A 19,450-nucleotide genomic window follows, 5' to 3' on the forward strand; every position below is an offset into this window, starting at 1 on the left:
TGTTTTGGCTACTGCTGAGCACAGCACCAACAACTGCAACATTCCTTCCTCAGTCGAGGGCAAGATCCTGGGAGGGGACACAAGTAGGCCAGCTGACCCACACTGACCAAAGGGATATTCCAGACCATATGACATCAGCTCAGATATAAGCTAAGGCAAGGAGCAGGAAGGCAGGCATTCATTGTTTCCAATGGCTGCCTGCTAAGGAACCACTACATGTGCTGAAGCCCTGCTTCTCAGGAGTGGCCAACCATCGCTGCTCATGGGAAGTAGAGAACAAACCCTGCTATCTTTCGCTTCCCTTTTGCATGCACAAGCTTCCACTTTGCTTTTGCTTTAAATAAACCCCCTTATCCCAATCCATGAGCTGTTTTCTCCACCTTACTCTCTCCCCTGTCTGGCTGAGAAGGGGAGTGATAGAGCAGCTGGGTGGGCACCTGGTGTCCAGCCAAGATCAACCCACCACAGGGGGTTTACCTGAATACACACAAGGGTCTAAGGGGGAAAGGAAACATGTACAAACATGAGTGTCTCCTAGATGCTCACTGCAAGGAGACAACACTAAAGCGAGGGACTGCTCAACATGCAGACTACTGACTTAAAAGCTTGTAAGCATTGCCAAAAATGAACTGTAATGGTTTGGGGGTTATTACAAATATAAATGAGAGACTGCTACAACTTGGGATTAATGAACCAATAAAGCAGTCATTCATATGTTAAAAAAAAGTGCAATTTGGACTTCTATTCAAATGTAAACAATTGCTTCATCAGGCAACAAATCATACAAATGGTCCTGTGTCACGGACTTATTGACAAAATAAATGGGAGCTATTTGACTAAGGCTGCAACTTCCAACCACCACGACAGGCTGCTATAGCTGTGGGGCGTATCAGGCTGCAGCCAAGCACTGTAAACAGCCACATGAGTTTCAGCAGTAAAATGCAAGGGTAGGTTTTTGTTTGTATTTAATCTGTATTCTAACTTTCAGACATTGTCAGGCACCTGTCGATACATACCATTTAAAAGCAGAACAGAGTATGTTTGCCAGTGTATGCACTCCACAACCAAACCATATAGGGGGGCCTCAGTACCCCAAGCTGCATGATCTTTCCCTATGTTTATGTATGTGTAGATACTTCATGAAAGTACATTCAGTTCTCCATCTCACCCTGCACTTATGATGCACAAGGACTGTTATTTATTCATCCATTCTGCACTCGTACAAAAAATGCCTATCCACATTTTATTGGAAAGCTTGAAAGCAAAATCCAAGTCTTGTCACATTGTTCACACTGATGATTTGTTAGACTGTTCTCCATGAATAACCTGCTTGCTCAAGTCTGCAGAGAGTTTCCCACTGACCTCAACAGGCATTCAGAAGTCCCTAAATGTTCGCTAGTCCCTTTTCATTTATCTTTAATTATTGTTTAAAACAGACACAAATAGCTTTTCAAACTGAAGGAGTGCAAAAATGTGAAAGCACCAAAATACATTTCCTTTTTTGTTTCTGTCTTAACTTAGAAGAAAAAAAGAGATTGCTTTAAAGAACTCAATGTGCTCTGAAGCTGAGATTCAAAGTACCCCAGCATTACTAAAGTGTTGCCACATGGCATGTTCGTAACATGATTAGTTCAAAAGTTAAATCAAACAAACAGAATCACTGAATCAAAACAGAAGCACTACTTTTTGCATTTCCTTGAGGCTTTTTTTTCTGAATTATCATTCCTTCTCTGCAGAATTCAATTTTATAGCTATGATCTTAATGCTGTGTTCTGCAGAAAAGTTATATTCTGCTTCTCTTTGAAAATACTCATAAAAGCCATGATGCTACACAAATTACACTAAAAGTGCCTGTGCCACCTTCATGATTTCTTCTGTCGATCTTTTCTGTGTTTACCAGAGAAGCAGGGTGCTCCTCTGTGTGTGCTTGCTAACACACAGCTTTTTCAGGCCCTATTAACTCTTGCTATTGAATGCTACACCCTGTGCTGCAACACCCCAGTGAAACCCAACACCCAGTAACACTTTGTTTTGGCAAGCTGGAGCACAGAGGTTCATACCTGGAAATCTGAGCTCCAGAAGTGCCTTGTTTCAGCCAGGCATCCTTGCACCAGAAGCAGATGCCTGGGAGGTGAAATCCCACTGCTCTCCATCCTACAGGCAGCGTTCTGGGAACAAGCTTGAGAGAAGACCTGACCTGATTTGAGATGTCACTACCATGGCTCCTCCTGGGCCATTCCTAGTGGTCCATAGCCCTCTCCCTAATCTACCTCAGAACAAAAAGAAAAATAACCCAGGAAAAGGACAGCAACATCCTGAGAGGACAGCAAGACATCAGCTCAGCAGAAGTTCCAACACTTTTGTGTCAAAGTGCAGCTGTCAGTAATGTCACTGAAAGACAGCTCTACTACAAAAGGACTGAAAGAAGGGACCAGCTTTCTTGCTTGGAAGAAAGGACTGAATTATAGCAGGCTCAGTTCCTAGTTTTCCAGTTTTTGCAGCTTATTCACCAAAGTACTTGATAAGGGAACCTGCTTGTTGCATTAGCCAATGTGTGATAGGTTGTTCAGGAGATTTTTTTGCCTTTTTCATAAAGAAAACAGCTATACATTTGAAGAACGTCAGATGAAAAGGTGTAAAAATGGAAGTTATCTCTTTGTCATATGGGGCAGAGTGGCAACAGAGCACCTGACCGAGCAGGTGCCCTTAGAAAAGAGCAGAGCCGTGAAGCCTCTGCTGAGCACCACACCTTCTCTTGGCCACAGCCCCACATCCCAGCATCAGGACAAGCACTCAGTGCATGTGCACTGCAGTGCCACCACCCCTAATCCACTGTGGTAAGGGTCAGTAGCAGCAGAGTGACCTAGTGCCCATCAGCTCTTCTTTATCTATTTTAAAAGGCCCCAAATCTGGAACGAGCCCAAGTGTCCCTTGCTGGAGTCAGAGGAGATGCACCTTTCCATATTGACTTCACCTGCACAGATGCCTTGCTAGTAATGCTGGCAAAATGAAACAAGTGCATCCCCTAGGACACACTGAAGTGAGCACCTGGACACACAGATTCTCCAGTTGTTTCTTTCATATTCTTCTTTGTCTGAAATCATCTACTTAGAGGTGACAAAAATGAAATACTATTTTACAGCTGAATTGTTGTTTTCTGAAGCAACAATTAACTATATCATATGACCTTCCATATACAACAAAAATAGAACTGGACAAGCCAGCTATCTGGCATTTACTAGTACTTGATTTGTTACAGAAAATATCCTTCATTTTCCTTAAGCTATGCTCAATTAATCCATTTTGAATAAAGAACTCTCTAGCATTTAGCTCTAGATTCTAGTCACTTCAAGCTGTGTTATTCATAAGAATTGGTCTATGCTTACAGATGCATATCTGAAATACATTTAAAGCCTACAGTGATATGGGAACTTTTTCTCTCCCTCCAAAGAGCTTTGTCTCCTCTTGTCTTCCTCCAATAAAACTCACAGAATCCAGCAGGAATTTTGGTTGACCAGTACCAGATCCAGGGTTTTTTTAATGCAAATCTCTATAATTTAAAATTAATTTGACAGAACAAACTGAAAACTGACTAAAAGCAGAAGACATACAGGTAAAAGAGAACTAAGGCATGCACATGAATAAATTTATTTCTATGCTCCACTGTGCAACGAGTTTTATCTTGGAGGAGGAGACAGCTCTAAATTTCAGTTCATCTGGAAGCTTCGTCTATATCAGTGTGCTACAACAAGCCTGCCATCTAATTTCCATTCTAAAATTAACAACTTCTATCCCGAAAGTAGTTCTTATTTTGCACTTTTTCTGCTTATTGAAAGACCGCACAAGAACGTGTTGCTGTGATGGCTAAAAAATCCCTTTAAATTTCCAGTTTAAATATACTTGAGACTAATTTATACATCCTCGCTCTTGCGACAACCTTGTCCTTAACTTTACACATCTCTTTCTCCTTCCAGCCTTTGTGTGCCATCAGATTAGCAAGCCAAGCTCTTCCCAGGGTATGTTTATACAGCCTTTCATAAGCAAATATGCATATGCTCTCTCTATACAGCTGGCTGAATGAGAGCCAGATGCAAACTGGACGCTGTGTAGACCTGGACAGGACACTACGGAGCCTGAACTGATGGGCTTTGATGAGGGCAGCAGCTTGGTCTCACGCCTCTTGGTTCACATTGCACTCACCCTCTATCTGGCTCACAGTATGGGAGGAATAAGTGTGTGTGCACCTCCAAAATACCCCATGCATGTAGCCTTGGCTGCTTCTCTGACAGCGTTTCCACTCCTCTGTATACTCCTTCACAGTCTTGCTGATCTGACTTCATCTCTTCTGAGCAGGGCTTGTCACCAGGTTACCCGAGTACCTCATCTGTACTGTCTGGTGGTGTGCTGGGATGCACCCAGAATGGCAAGAGGGACAGCTTTTGTCATCTTCCCTCCCTGAACTCCATGGGGATTACCCACAGCTTTTAGGAAAGAATAGCTACAATTCTGCAGTACCAGATCAGCTACAGGAATGGCCTCAGAGTTCACAGCTGTCCAACAGAAACACGAACTCTTTGCACCCGGGTGCAGTTCTGCTGCCAAATAAGCTCTGCTTTGATTTTCCATACAAAGGTTGAACAACAAAGCAAGCAAGCCACTCTGTGTCATATAGGAAAGAAAAACTAATCAACTCTAGCAAATCTGCATTGTATCAAATTAAGCTGATTTTGTGTTTCAAAGTCAGATCTACACAACGTGTTTGTTACTGTAATTAACAGAAGGCATTGATAGTAGCGCAATAATCAACCTCAAAAATGAGGAACTGTCAATTTTGCATTTGAATTGTGGATTATGGCAACTAGTTCCATAAAGCAGTTAAATCAGTGGCATAATTATTCTGGAAATCAAGGGATATCACATTGTATGTTCAAACTAAATTTGAAATTACATTAATGCACACATTTATACAAAGTATAGCATCCTTTCTAACATTTGTGTATTTTCAGGTAGGTTCCTCAGTAGTCTTCAAAGCTCATGATCTTAAAAAAATCAAACAAAAGAAAACATGCAACCACAAAACCCTGAGCTACCAGTCAGGTATCTGTAAGTCAGTATTTCCTGGTCTATTACTGACTACCTTTAATAGCTGTATATCAACTACAGAACTGCTTGGACTACAGAGCCAAACAGGCATCTTTATGGGACTATTCATGTTTATTACATCTGTGCTTTGTATCTAGCAACAAGAGGCCACTTATTTTGGCAAATAAAACTCACAAACGCAGGTTGTCCTTGGATCACTCCAGCTTTCAAAATAAATATTATCTACAATTCAAACACTGCAAAGGGACTGAAAACAACTGTCACTGACAGATAAGTAATCTGTCTTTTCCTCTTTTTATCAAGTGTACTCACATTTGCTTTCTATCTGTACATATTAACTCCCATACATACATAAGGTTCAAAACCAATATGGAAACGCAAAAAAAATAGATACAATGGAGAACAACAGTTCATCAAAACAGGTTTTTTGCTGATCAAACCTTCTCCACAACAGCCAGATCTACCTCATTTCTTATATGCTAGTATTATTTATAACATGTTGAGAGTTAGGAATAGGTGAATAACATTTTGAACTCTCTTAATATCTAAGCAGAAATCCTTTGATGCTGGCCTTATCTCGAAGGTATGGGGAACACAGTTTGCAACCCCCAAGTCTGGAACTAAGGGACTACACAGAATGAATCAATGAGAATGTTGGGTATAAGTGAGATTGCTGTACCAAGAGACTTCAGCGAAAAGAAATACTCTCTGCGTACCTCACCCTACCACAGAGGTGGCTTTTCCCCATCCCCTCACCCAGAGAGATGGGTGCTCTGAACTGCCTTCCCTTGACAGTGATGAATCGCTCCATTCATCAGATCACACAGTGTTCAAAAGTCAATGCACGCTTTGAAAAATGTCGCTGCCCGTCCATCAACACACTGTGTTTCTGAGGACTCAGTGTTCATCACAGCTGCGTCCGCTGGGAAGTGTATAAAAACAAGACATGCACTATACCGCAAATTTACGTGAGCTATTAAGTATAAACTTTAAGGAAATCTGAACACTAACCTCAGTCACATTCAGATTGGTAAAGCTACGAAGGCATTTTCACAGACAATGGCCTAGGAGTTACATTAGTTCCCAGGGCTTTCGCAAAGCGTTTTTCTCTTGTTACCTTGGTAACCGCTACCTTGGCACCCCTGTTGATAAGCTGCACCACATTCTCCACTTGGCCTTTGTAGGCGGCTACAAGCAGGCGTTCTGAAAGCACGGCGACCACATCCTGCTGGCTCATGAATTAGGAGAGAAAGGTTTTCAGGTTTCTTCAGTCCAAAAACAAAGGCTTGGGATCAGTTCAAGCAGCATGCAAACAGGCGAGGAAGGACTCCAGCTCCCTGGACAGTGACGTTATTGCTATGCCATCCTCTGGACCTACGGATTAGAAAACAACACTGCTGTCAGCAAGCTTTCAAAAACAGAAGCGCTGCAGCAACTCCTCCCTGAGTGTTTGTCTTTGCACTGATTTGGGAGGGGGTCACAAAAACCCCTTGGAACCTACTGAACACATTGCACTTCTGTTACAATGCAGAGGGGTGTAGACAGTAGCATATTTTGAATGTGCCCTTGTTTCCCTTGGTTGGGACAAAAATCCTTAAACTTTCTGAGAGCTTAACTGTCTTTTGGCCTTAACTCCATTTGTGTGGCCTCCTTTCATCCTCTCCTCCCCCCCAGGTTTCCCAGACTTTAATTAGCCAAGGATGGGTTAACTACTGTTGGCCAAGGGAACAAGAATAGGTTATAGTTACTGGTTGCTGATATAAATATACAAACCTCTGTCCTAGAAGGACAGAGTGCAGTCAGCAATTAAAGGCAGCTGACTGTTCCCTCACGAGTATAAAATGCTTCATAGCCTCCCCTGAACCATCCCAAGGACACCCTAGGGAGGGATCACAACCTGCAACTGGAAAACAATCATCTTTGCCGTCAGTGAGAAACTATGTTCCCCCCACAGTGCTGACATCATGCCCCACTGACCACAGAAACAATTCAGATTTAGAACTCATCATGCAAACAGTATGTTCGTCTGCCTGGGCTACACTGACCCATCCAATGAGCCGTCAGAGCTGAAAAGAGATTTCTGATATAATTTCAGAAAACGTATCCACAGAACACTTTGACACTCAGGATCCAGAGCCTGCCCATCTGAGGAAGATATCAGCTTTATTTGTGCTTTTACCACTTCGGTATTTAATTGTTTCAGTACAGGAAAAACACACTCAAGATAACCAGTGTGTATACAGATGATTTGTCTTTCTCTCTCTCTCTTGAAATATCACTGTACTGCTCCTTAACAGCTACTAGCACGATACACTCCACATAGTCTAAGAGTAATAGGTGCAGGACTAGATGATCTTGGAGATTGATAGTGGAATACGATGTCTTTCACCCTTATGAATCCACCCCCAAACAGCAATAACTAAAAGCTATGACTGCTTAATGGCTTTGCTCCCCCCTAAACTGATTTGTTTTTATCAGTTTAGCTGATAGTACAAGGTCCTCCCCATCATAATCCCACCACTCAGAGTACTGACATTTTTGCTAACAGCTTCAGTAGGGATATCCTCACCAGAACAGCAGAAAGATTTTATTTCCACCCTCACATCAGGAAGACACTTCCAGCAATAAGGAGAAAATGCATGGCTGCTTGTGGCACATGAACTCCCCGTCTCCTAAATACTGGGAACAAGACCCTCCAGTGAACATGGCTCCAATGTTACAAGCTTGTATTCACCAGTACAACTCTGCAACAAGAAGATGCTGTAGCCCTGTTTAACTGAATGCTTAATAGGGTATTGTGAAACTGGTTTCTCTGAGGTTAACAGCAAGTTATGTAAAAGCCAGGAAATAACTCCACAAAATTGACTCTTGATTTCTAAGTATAAGCATTAGGCAATACTATGAAAAGATTCAGCTTAGTTTTTCCTCACCTTTCTCTTGCTTTCTAAGCGCAAACGTGTTTGAAGCAACATGGAAATAGCTACACATTTCTTCAGAGAAACCAGACAAAAACCTTTTGGGCCTCAAAGGCAGTGTAACATGGGACAACACAGGAACAGTGCCGTGCTATGTCACTGGTCTGGTCTTACCCACACTCTCAACGTGATGGACACCGTTTGGACACCCTGGGAACATGGAAAATATGGAAGACAGAAGAAAAGCCCCTTGTGTGCTTCACTAGGACTGTACACATCATACCCTGCTCCTCTGGCACACTGCTGTGCACTGTATAGTACAAACCATGTAAAAAAGCCAAGAAATACAGACAGCCTACACTTAATAATTTGATCTGTGAAAAACAACACAAGTTTCAATCTCACCTCCTTAAGTATTTAATTTCCAGCAACTTGTGCTACCGAAGCAAGATGAACACTCACCCTTCCTCTATGTCCCTCACCACATGATCCTGGACCCCCTGCTTCCAACATATCCCTGACCCTCCCATCACATCCAAAGTTGCACCTCCATAACCCAGGAGCACACCCCACTCCTCCTCTCCATGACTGGCACACAGTGCAGGGCACGCCTTCCAACAAGGATCTTTCTCCATGAGTTTTTAAGGCAGTGGGATGGTGTGTTTCTGTGCCAGCCCCTGCTTGTGCAGTGGTGGTTTCCAAGTGAACTGTACCATCGATTGTTTGTCCCCAACCTTACCCATAAGCTGGTTGCCTACACTTTGGATGGAGTCATGCACAATACAATGACAGCTCTGTGCATCTTAAAACACCTGTGGTCAGATTCTGATTGGTTTTCTTACCCTTTAAATTAAAAAAAAAAAAAAAAAAAGCAGTAACATCATTGTCACTGAGAGATTTCCATATTCACTGCAAAAATGTCAATGGAAACATTTTCCTGACACACTGACATTTCTGAGCAAATCTGCAGAACGGTGGATGTTCATCACATCTTAGCCACATCACTAGAAACACACACTAATACCTGAACTGACACACAACAGTGGACAGTTAGGGCTGCCAGGAAAAAGCCTGGATAACAGGTACATACCTATGCAAAGTAAATGCTCGAAATTGTACTCCCTAGTTTGACTATGCTCCCTTTCTCTCGCTGTCTTCCCATTACTGCAGCACATTTCCCCCTCGAGATCACGAGCCTCCTCAGCCTGCCATGCCCTGCCATGCTGGAAGGACAAACTGTGACAGCATTGCTGTTATCACATAGTTTATCTTCTTGCCTTCTCCACCACTTGCATCATACATAAAAGCATAGCAAGGTGTTGACTCAGGTATCAGTCTTTTACAGATATCTCCCACTTTGTCCAAGTTTCCAGCAGTTGTCAGTTCCCGTTCCCAGAGGGCAGTCACTGCACAAGCCTGGCTCCTGCTCCCACAACAGGTCTCATTCCCTACGACATCTGCTTTACATCTCCTCCACTGGGATTATTTGCAATTCAGAACAGTGCATCTGATTAGGATAGGAAGCCCAGACAACTGAAAGACCAACTTTCCTTTTCTCCTGAGTTGGTAAGAAAAGATGGGTGACCAGTGCGAGTAGGAACAACCTTCTTATTCCTCTCTCAAGGGACCCTTCCCTGGCACAGTGGCTACACTGGCAGTGGCATTGCTCCCCACCAGCTTTAACTCTCTACATGCCTCAGACACACAGTGTCTTTCCTTGAAAACGTCTGCAGCAGGAAGAAGGTACCAGATGCCCAAGGACTACAGTTAGAAGCCTGACTGCTCCTTTCACACCCAGACAGTGCAAAATTAACCTGACAACATGATTACAGGCACTGCATCACATCCCTGCTGCCAGCACCTGCTGCCCAGAATTAAATCCCTCATTATCACCCCCCAGATCCAGAAGCTCAGGGGAGGCACAAAGCATGGGAATATTCAAACCTTCTGCCTTCAAAACAACAACAAAAATTATTTTAAAAATATTTAATGCATTTTTAAATAAGAAACAGCCATCTCTATGCTTCTTTGTTTAAGATCAAATTACTTACCTGGGGCAGGCTGGGAAAGCAGTACCTACTTCCCTAAGCCTCTCCAGGGAAACTGGCCAGATGTGATGCCCACAGGTTCAGTTGCTCCACAGCAGGGCAATCCCTTCCAAGGATAACCTGCTCACCCTTGAGGATTATGAGTTCACCCCATCAGTGGAGTGTGGAAAAGGACAGGCTGACTGTGGATTAGTATTCCTGATCGGCAGCAGTGAGACACTGTCCCCCGGCGCTGAGGTCCAGCTGCATCCCCACGGATTATGCCCTTGGCTCAGTGAGTCACACTGCCCTACAGATGCTCTAGGAGATGTTTGTCTGGGATGGCACAGCACGGTGCGAGTGGGCAGCTGGCTGCTTGGTGGCAGGGTTTTAAAGCTCGCAGCTCCCTCTTCTCCCATGCAACTGGCAGAGAGGGCAAAAACCACTCTACGCACCTTCCCCCTCCCCAGCTCCCTCCCCTCCAAACTGCTGCCAGGCTGCTTCAGTGGCTGTATCACCCTCACGTCAGTAACAAAAAAAGCACAGGAATAATGATTTTCAAAAGTCAAAGGACAGTCCAGGACACATCACACATCACAGATACTGAAAGGCTAGGCGATAGACTCTCCTAAATTCATGGTAACGGTTAAAAACACCAGCTTCCTCTCTGAGGGAAGAGAAAAAAGCCAAAATTATGAAAGATTTAAGAGCTATGAGCTAATCAATTTTATGAAGTCCCCTGCGCTAAATGGAAAAGATGCAATGCCAGAGCACAGGTGACTCTCAGTACAATCACTATGTTAAATTAGTATTTGAATAAAAGAATGCTTACATAGCTAACAAAAAGTTTCTGTGTGTACCAAGGTACAAGATGAAAGGGGAAAAAAAAAAAGAAAAAGGGACTGCAGCTTTCCGCAAGGGACCCCAAATTCTCTTTTCTAGTTTATCGCCAGAAATTGCACAGAATAGATTCATGGAATCATAAAATAATAGCATATCCTGAGTTGGAAGGGATCCACAAGGATCATTGAGTCCAACTCCTGGCCCTTCAAAGGACAGTCACAAAAATCACACAATGTATCTCATAATATTATCCAAACGCTTTTTGAATTCTGGCAGGCTTGGTGCTGTGACCACTTCCCTGGGGAGCATGTAGTCCAAGAAAAGCTCTCAGCACCTGGTAGCTTCATTTTATGCAACATAAACAATAGAATAAAATAAATTCTTTTAGAATATCCCAGTATTAAGATATGGAGACAGACCATTTTGTTATGGGAGGGTACATAATAGCTACTATTTTATAAAATAAAATAGTCTTTCTAAGAAAACTTCCTATGTCTAAATACTGCCCATCTGTTCTTTGCTCAGCTCTCGGAGAAAAATGGGTTTCTTTTTTTATTAGTACATAATAGTATAATAAAATTTATGAATGCTCTTTTTCTTCCTCTTTGCAAAGCAATTTATCATATATAAAATATGACGTAAACACGAAGATTGTGTTCACTTTAGAATAGCAGCATTTTTCAGCAGGTGGATTATTGCATTAGAAAGAATGAGTTTCCTGGAACTCATTTATCATTTACTGCAGGATGCTGAGATATCTGCCATTTCTCTGAACTGATTTTAAGAGGGTTTGTCCAAGACCTGCAGCATTGCTTCCCTCTCAGTGATTTTTTTCTCTAGTTCCACCATGGATCTAGTATAAACTACTACGGAAAAAGATCTATGTATTTTGCCAAAGAGAGGACACTGCCTCTCACCCCTTCCTGCCCCAAAAGACAGTTAAAAACCAGTCAAAGGTGTCATTGTGAAAACCACATCAGCAGCAGCTATATCTGGAAAACAGTAAAGCCCCCCACCAGGTCAAGAACAATATGCTTTTGATTGTACTTTTCTTTACAACATCATCAATACTATTTTTGGACTTAGGTTTTATTAGTTGATTGGTAAATCAACATTTTGAACTGGACACCACAGACATTTGGTAGATTATATGTTGGTCTCTGCTCTTTTTTTTTATTGTTTTCATTACATATTTTATTGTGGCAAGTAAAATTATTCAGTTTTCATATGGACAGTTGCATGATTCATCACCCTAAGTATCACCACTGTCTGGGACATCTGAAAACATTTTCTGGGCCGTTTTTTTTTTTTTCACTTGTTGCTATTAATTACTTCAACAATGACTATTTAGTAGCCTCCCAGGGAGCATCTGCATAACAGTTGCTCATCACGCTTCCCAACACAACCAGACAGACTGATTGATGTCACTGCTCCACTGCAGGTGGCCGCCTGCAGACGGACCAACAGCCAACCCCACTTGGCAACAAACACGGGGAGACAGTGACCGCAGCTTCCCCAACTGCTTTGTCGACTGCACCTCCGTCCCCTGATCTCCACTGTCGGCTTCACTGAATGTAAATCCTCAGCTGCCTGGCAGCTCTTTGAAGATGTCTTGTTATCACTAAAACCAACCTCCAGAGTTGCACCTGCCAAGCAGAATGTTCCTGGAAAGAGGCACAGACACGTGGAGACCAACAATGAAGATCAGAGGCAGTTTCAAGTCATTGGTTAGATGTCACTAATCTTGTACAAAGAAAACTGTTTTTCTTCCCCTCATACTTATCTCTTTGCTGTGTAGCCCTGACTACCTTTATCCCACACACAGGTTACATACTTACCACTTTCCACATAACATGATTTGAGGGGGTTATTTGGTTTATCTCACTGAAGTTTCACAGCTTTGTTACTCTCCCTGCCCTCTCTTTCAACACCTGCATACACACACATGTCAAAACCATTCAGTGTAAGTGAGCTCAACTCTCAGCAAACCCTGTTAGTTGAGTGCTATTTACATGACAAAACAATATCTATTGTCTGACAGGGGATGGTGCCTGTGTGCAAACAGGCACATGCATGAGATATCTCACTGCATTTGCATAAAACCAGTTAGGAGATCTTTCCAGCTGACTGCTGTTAAACAGTAGTGCTGGAGCCCAACCTTGGGAACAAAGCAGACACACGGCTGTGCTCATGGGAGAGTGGGGGTTTATGTTATGCTCGCACACAGTGGGGCTTCTGGATGGGAGAAGTGTTCCTCACCATCATTTTCTGCGCAGGAGCCACCTGCCAATCAATTAAAATGCCAAGCTGACTGCAGCACCTCACTGGGAGCAGGAAGCGCCATAATCCTTTCCACAACCAACTCCCTTTCCTTCTCCACTGCTCTTCCCTCCTTTCCCAAGGTATGTCCTTCACTTCCATGGTTCAAATTACCTAGAGCACAGACAGAATCTGTCACTCAGTTTGGGGACCCCACTGCTCCCATGTCAGAGTGGTGGTGCAGAGGTCTCCTCCTCCTCATGTATGAGCTGAATCCTCTTCCCTGCTAGCACAAGCAACCCCATAATCTCCCAGTCAGCACATAATAGTAATTCAGGTTAATAGTGCAAAAGACACACTAGAAAATTTAATAAAAACAATAATTCCTACATTTATAGATTTTTTCCAAGGCCAAAAACACCACTGTGATAATCTAATGCCAACCAGCACCGAGGCAAAAACTTCTATTTGAGCTAGATCCTATCTTTTATAAACATTATTAAAGATGTGCAACCAGGCAGTAATCTGGAAATGCTCTGGCTGACAAAGCAGGGAAGAAAACACATTTACTAGCTTTTGAAATGTTTTCCAGCTGGCAAAAGAGCATTGGAGATGTTCTTCCTCTTCAAGAAAAGCACGACTTGGGAGCTGCCAGCAGCGATGACACAGTCCCTCCTGTACCATCACAGCTCATGTCTTGGGAGAGCACTTGGAGATGCAGCGAGATAGCTGGACCAGTGCCACCCAGTGCAGCACCGAACCACAGATACGACACAAGTACTTGAGATGTTAGGGTATTAGCACAATATTCCTCAATACTGCTAGGCATCTGGCCTGACAGCAAGAGTCTGACAGGCGGTGTGTTGATTAAAAGCTTAATGAGGCTCAAGTTGAAAGTCCTGGATGAAATCCTAGGAGTGGAGTCGCCAGGGTGGGAGAGAGATGTATTCAGAGCAGCATGGGTGGAAATGCTGAGGATGTCCACTCTAATCCATGGAGATGTGTGTGCCTCTGTTGTGGTGCATACTGTTACCATCAAGAGAACATGATTTTTCCAGCTACATCCCATCACAGGGTACTGCAACCACAAGAGAAAGCACAAATATCCAGGGATCTGGCACACCCTGGAAAATGGGCAGGTAAGAGAAACTGCATGCAGCAGGGAAGCAAACATGCTGGTCACATTCCGATGCACAGGATCACCATACTAGTCAGCAGAGCTGGGACAGTAAGTCCCATTTCCTAATCCCACATGCTGATCCCCCAGCACCGCTTTTGAGAAGCTGGCTGTAACTCCCAAGACAAAAATATTATTGATGGACTAAAACTAGCTGCACCTGATTCACACAGGGAACCACTTTAAGAAAGGTCCCAAACCTGCTGAATCTGCCAGAGGGCTCTTTCTGACTTCAGCAGACTTTGGAAGTGCCCTGAAAATGGTCTCCAAATACTGGGAAGCATCTTTCAAGCATCTCTGAGGAGGTCTTAGTAAGGAGAGAGCTTAGCCTTAGTGACTACAAAGTCTGCTGAAAAAGTGTGGGTTATACTATTCTATCCGTGAGTTTAGATCAAAGATAGCAAAGACTGTTTGCTTAAAAAATTTATTTGCAAGTTGCAAAAAACCAATCACTATGGGCTAAATATATTTTCCTCAAAGAGGATCATAAATCAGTTCAGAAACTTTCTGCAGACGTCTTGATTTCTCATCTAGTTGCTACACCTGAGAGGGCTGCACTGGAGAAGGCCGAGTTTACTGTTTCAAATTGTTGGCCACTAGCTTGAATGGGTTGATAATTATTAGTATCTTTTAAAAATACCATGACTACCACTTCCTGAATCTCTAGCTCTGTCTAATAGCAGAATTTCAGTATTACACAGAAGACTTTTACCACCAAAACACATTTTAAAACAACACCTTAACTGCACAATTAATTCTTCATGTAAAACACTGACACCAGTGAGTACTGTGTTATTCATGTTGCAGCAAAGTAATGTTGAGAAGTGGGCCCAAGAGAACACAATGAGGTTTGACAAGTCCAAGTCCAAGGTGCTGCACCTGAGTTGGGGCAATCCCAGGCATGAGTCCAGACTGGGAGAAGAACTCACTGAGAGCAGCCCTGAGGAGAAGGACTTGGGTGCTTTTGTGGATAAAAAGTTGGACATGAGTTAACAGTGTGCGTTTGCAGCATCCTGGGCTGCATCCAAAAGGGTGGGTGACCAGCCAGTCAAGGGAGGTGATCTTCCCCCTCTACTCTGCTCTTGTGAGAACCAATCTGAAGCACTGTGCAAAGGTCTGGGGTCCTCAGCACAAGAAAGATGTGGACCTGTTAGAGTGGGTCCAGAGGAGAGCCACAAAGATGATCACAGGGCTGGAGCATTTCTCCTGTGAAGACAGGCTTGAGAGAGTTGAGGTTGTTCTGCCTAGAGAAGAGAAAGCTCCAGAGAAACCTTATAAAAGCCTTCTAGTACCTAAAGGGGGCTTACATAAAAGAGAGAGAGTGACTTTTTGCATGGGCAGATAGTGACAGCACAATGGGGAACAGTTTTAATCTGAAAGAGGGAAGATTAAGATTAGATGTTAGGAAGAAATTCTTTACTGAGGCACTGGAACAGGTTGCCCAGAGAAGTTGTGGATGCCCCATCCCTGATTCAAGACCAGGTTGGATAAGGCTTTGAGCAACCTGGTCTAGTGGGTGACATCCCTGCCCATGGTGGGGATGTTGAAACTAGATGATCTTTAAGGTCCCTTCCAATCCAAGCCATTCTAATTATCTATGAATAGATCCAATATATTTGCTTTGCTTCACTGATAATTAGTGTAACAGGCCATTACAAATCTATGAATCTGATGTCCTGACTCCAGTCCCTTCACGGCCCTTCACTGGAAAATTTATTAAGCTATAGTCATCTAAAGCCACTGAAATGAACTACACGTTTAAAACTGGACACATGCTCATTGGGTAAAGGTTTACACAAGAAGAAGAAATTACTTCTTCATTCAGAGAACAGAAAAGTCTGTAAAACACCAGAGGATGTTCTACTCATAGAACAGTTTGCACAGCAAACAAACTACTTCATTACACCTGTGATCTAAGTGGTTATTCTTGGAATGAGATTAGGAAATCTAGAGATTTTCACTAGTGGAACTCAAACAGCAGGACAGCATCCCTAGTGCAAACACGCTCCAGCAGTACACCACCAACCTGGAGCATGCTCATGCTTTTTCCTCAGCACTACTGACATTCTTGTCTACTCTCTCCTCGTTAGCTTCTTTGGTGTCACCTGCTTCTTTTCACATGCACAGAGCTCCAAACTCAATATTCAGACCATGTCCACTGCCCACGTGACCAGTCCATGCTTAGCCCTGTGTGCTGCATGTTTGGATCACTCTCATATCTTCCACCCTGCATCTCTTCTACACATGCAGATTTTCCAAATAAATGTAAGAAACAATGAGGTTGATTCCAGCTTCACTCCACCTTCAGTGAAATTTGAAACAACTTCATGAAAGAATCAAAAGCCAAAACAGGGATTCCTCTGTCAATCACAGTTGTATTTTCATAAATTCTTATTTTAGATCTTCAGTGGCACAGTCTACACATTTAAGACACATGTTCATATGCAAGTTTTACCATAGATCTACCATTCATGGTAACAGTTCATCATTTCCATTCTGTTACATGATGTTCGTCCTGAGACAGTCTCTGCCAACTGAAGCCAAATCTCAGATTCATGAGAGCAAAACTAGAAAACAAACCGACTGCAAGAAGTGATTGGCACTGCCTCTGCTCTGTCTGCATTCAGTCAGACCATTATGACTGAATGCACATCTTCAGGACTCTCCAAATCTCAAGGGCTCTCTGGACAGCACTGCGACAGCACACATAAAGAAAAAGGTTCACTGGGCAGTTCAGACACCTACCACCAACTTATTCATCTAGGCTCCCTTTATGGTGAACAAAAGACATGGTCCATGCCATCCTAAAGTACATTTCAACTGTCAGATAAACAACACTCTAAAATTACTTACCTTATTAAGCATCATCTTGGACATGCACTATAAGCATCCAAAGATAAATTAACTGAATCCTATACAAGGTATCCATGAGAAACACTCCACTTTCCGCAATTTGCTAGAGGACTTTTATCTGCCTGATTTCACCATGATGTCTCCTGTCCATGGTAAATCACTGTGATTTATTTAGAATTAAACCACGCTGATCGGAAAAGAAATGCAAAAATCAACTGATACAGAAAGTATCAGCATATCTCAGTAATGACTTGTCTTCTGCATGGACTTCAGAAATCACATCATACTCTCAGGTTTAATTTTCTAAGCCCTAAGCTGCTTCTGGTGATGATCCCAAAAGACTGGCTCATCCTCTAGCACTGAGAAAGAATTTATTTCCCAGAAACAATGAAACACTTAAGTGCATGGAAAGCCTCTCCTTGTCCAGAGGATGGGCTTTCCTAGGGGGACAGTCTCTGACTTTGTCTTGAAAACATCATCATAAACCTTATTCCAGCAGGTGCACAGTGCACTACTGCAACATGCTATACACAACCAGGGAAGGAATACATTATATGACATCAAATACATACCTTATTCAAATAATGCACTGAGATTGTGCTTTGCAGTGGATTTCTAGACACAGCCATTCACTATTCAAAAGTAAAAGACAATTGAAAATAACTGAGAAAACAGCAAGCATCCTGAAGATGGTCTTGGTCTCCCTCTGCCACTAGAAACTGCTGTTGTCCACCTGTTTCCTGGAGAAGGCAAATCAGGGCACTGCCCTTCCAATTCCTACGTGGCTCCCCTGTTTGAGCAGGTGTACGTGGTTTACACAACAGGACATCTCTCTTCCTGATACAGCTGTCCAGGTATTTTCCCATGCAACCTTCATATCAGCCCCAGGAGCTGGTCCCTCCCAGGTGATCTTTTCCCTTCCTTCTTAGAAGCCAGCCTCTTGATTAGGGAAATCCCATTTCAATGGGATGTTTGACACTCCTTGAGCCACTGGTCCTTAGAAATACAATTCATCAAAGGTGCACATGGATGGCAGAGGAGGCAAGGAACTACATACAACAAAGGACACAGCAGTGTGACGTAAATACCATAACCCAGTGCCACAGGTAAAACTCCAAGCTCTTTACAATCCCTAGTTACCCAGGAACTGGAATGCGTTTCTACATGCAAATCTGCATTTTTATACACTTTAGACAAAAAATTTTAAAAGGTCATCTATTTTTCACTCACTCTTAAGGATCTACCATTCAGTTTTTTCTGAGGAACATTTTACAGGTCTGTCTTGCAAGGCAACCTCTGGTGAAGGACAACAGGGATTCCAGCTTCAGTCTTTTCCAGTGCTGACAGCAATGGTGAGTCTCTGTACCATGGTATGGTACACTGCTCCTAGGTGAGGAGAAACAAATCATAAATGGAACGTCAAAGCAGAAATACAGAAATTTAATACCAGTGCTTTCTGCAGCATTTAGCTGTCTGCATACACCTGGGCAAATCCAAACATTTCCTCCTGAGGTTTACACACCCACTTCCCACTATAAACAAAACAAGTTCCAACCACGGCTCTCTAGTTTGATTCCCACTAACTGATCTCTGAAAATAACATTGTGCACCTCTCGCTGCTTTGTAAGAACATGGAAAATGCGACAGAGACCTTCGTATCTTCCCATAAATCATGTGACTAATCAATAAAATCAGGAACAGGACACGTTCACAACAGTGTTCACAATTGATGGAAGTCACTTGGCCTGCATGAACTTTTGAGAGCTGAAAACTGCTAAGAATAAATAATCTCTCTTGATCTCTGAAGCAGAAATGATTGCTGAAATGCCAGTTCAGTGACTTCAATTAGAAAATGCTGTTGGAAGACCTTACCATCCCTCTTTCCTACTAATTAAAATCTCCACATAATTTAGCTGAATTTCCTATCCTTTTTTCTAATGCATTCAGATCAGCAGATGTGTTTATGTACAAAAAACCATCTGATAATATATGAAGGCACTGGATAACTAAATACTAGTTATGTCTGTGAATTGACCTTTTGGTACTGTTTTGCTGACAATGTAATTGTCTTGCAAATACAACTTTCTGTTTCATTTTAATTAGAAATAATAACTGAAATATAAAAAGCAAATAAATAAACTGTACCTAAATTACAAGTAGACTATTAATATCAATATTCAAGGGGATGTGCGAAAAGCCATAGCCTAAAGTTAGAATCACAGAAACAGAAACTGGAAAGAGAACTTCAGAGCTTATCTAATCCCTTCCTACAG

General features: G+C 42.7%; 1 protein-coding gene across 10 annotated transcripts in view; it reads right to left on the reverse strand.

Moving 5' to 3' along the window:
* Positions 1–19,450, reverse strand: part of ANKRD6 (ankyrin repeat domain 6) — a 103,642-nt gene that overhangs the window by 34,021 nt on the left and 50,171 nt on the right. For 5 of the 10 annotated variants that reach the window (XM_032683391.1, XM_032683399.1, XM_032683392.1 and 2 more), the window contains exon 1: positions 6,115–6,212. Coding sequence is in view for 5 of the 10 variants with exons in the window: in XM_032683398.1 (XP_032539289.1) it covers positions 6,221–6,340 (120 nt within the window). In the remaining 5 variants the exon portion in view is untranslated. The other 5 variants (XM_032683398.1, XM_032683394.1, XM_032683396.1 and 2 more) reach the window with 2 other exon arrangements.

This window comes from Chiroxiphia lanceolata, chromosome 3, assembly GCF_009829145.1.
Source record: "Chiroxiphia lanceolata isolate bChiLan1 chromosome 3, bChiLan1.pri, whole genome shotgun sequence".
NCBI classification, from domain to species: domain Eukaryota; kingdom Metazoa; phylum Chordata; class Aves; order Passeriformes; family Pipridae; genus Chiroxiphia; species Chiroxiphia lanceolata.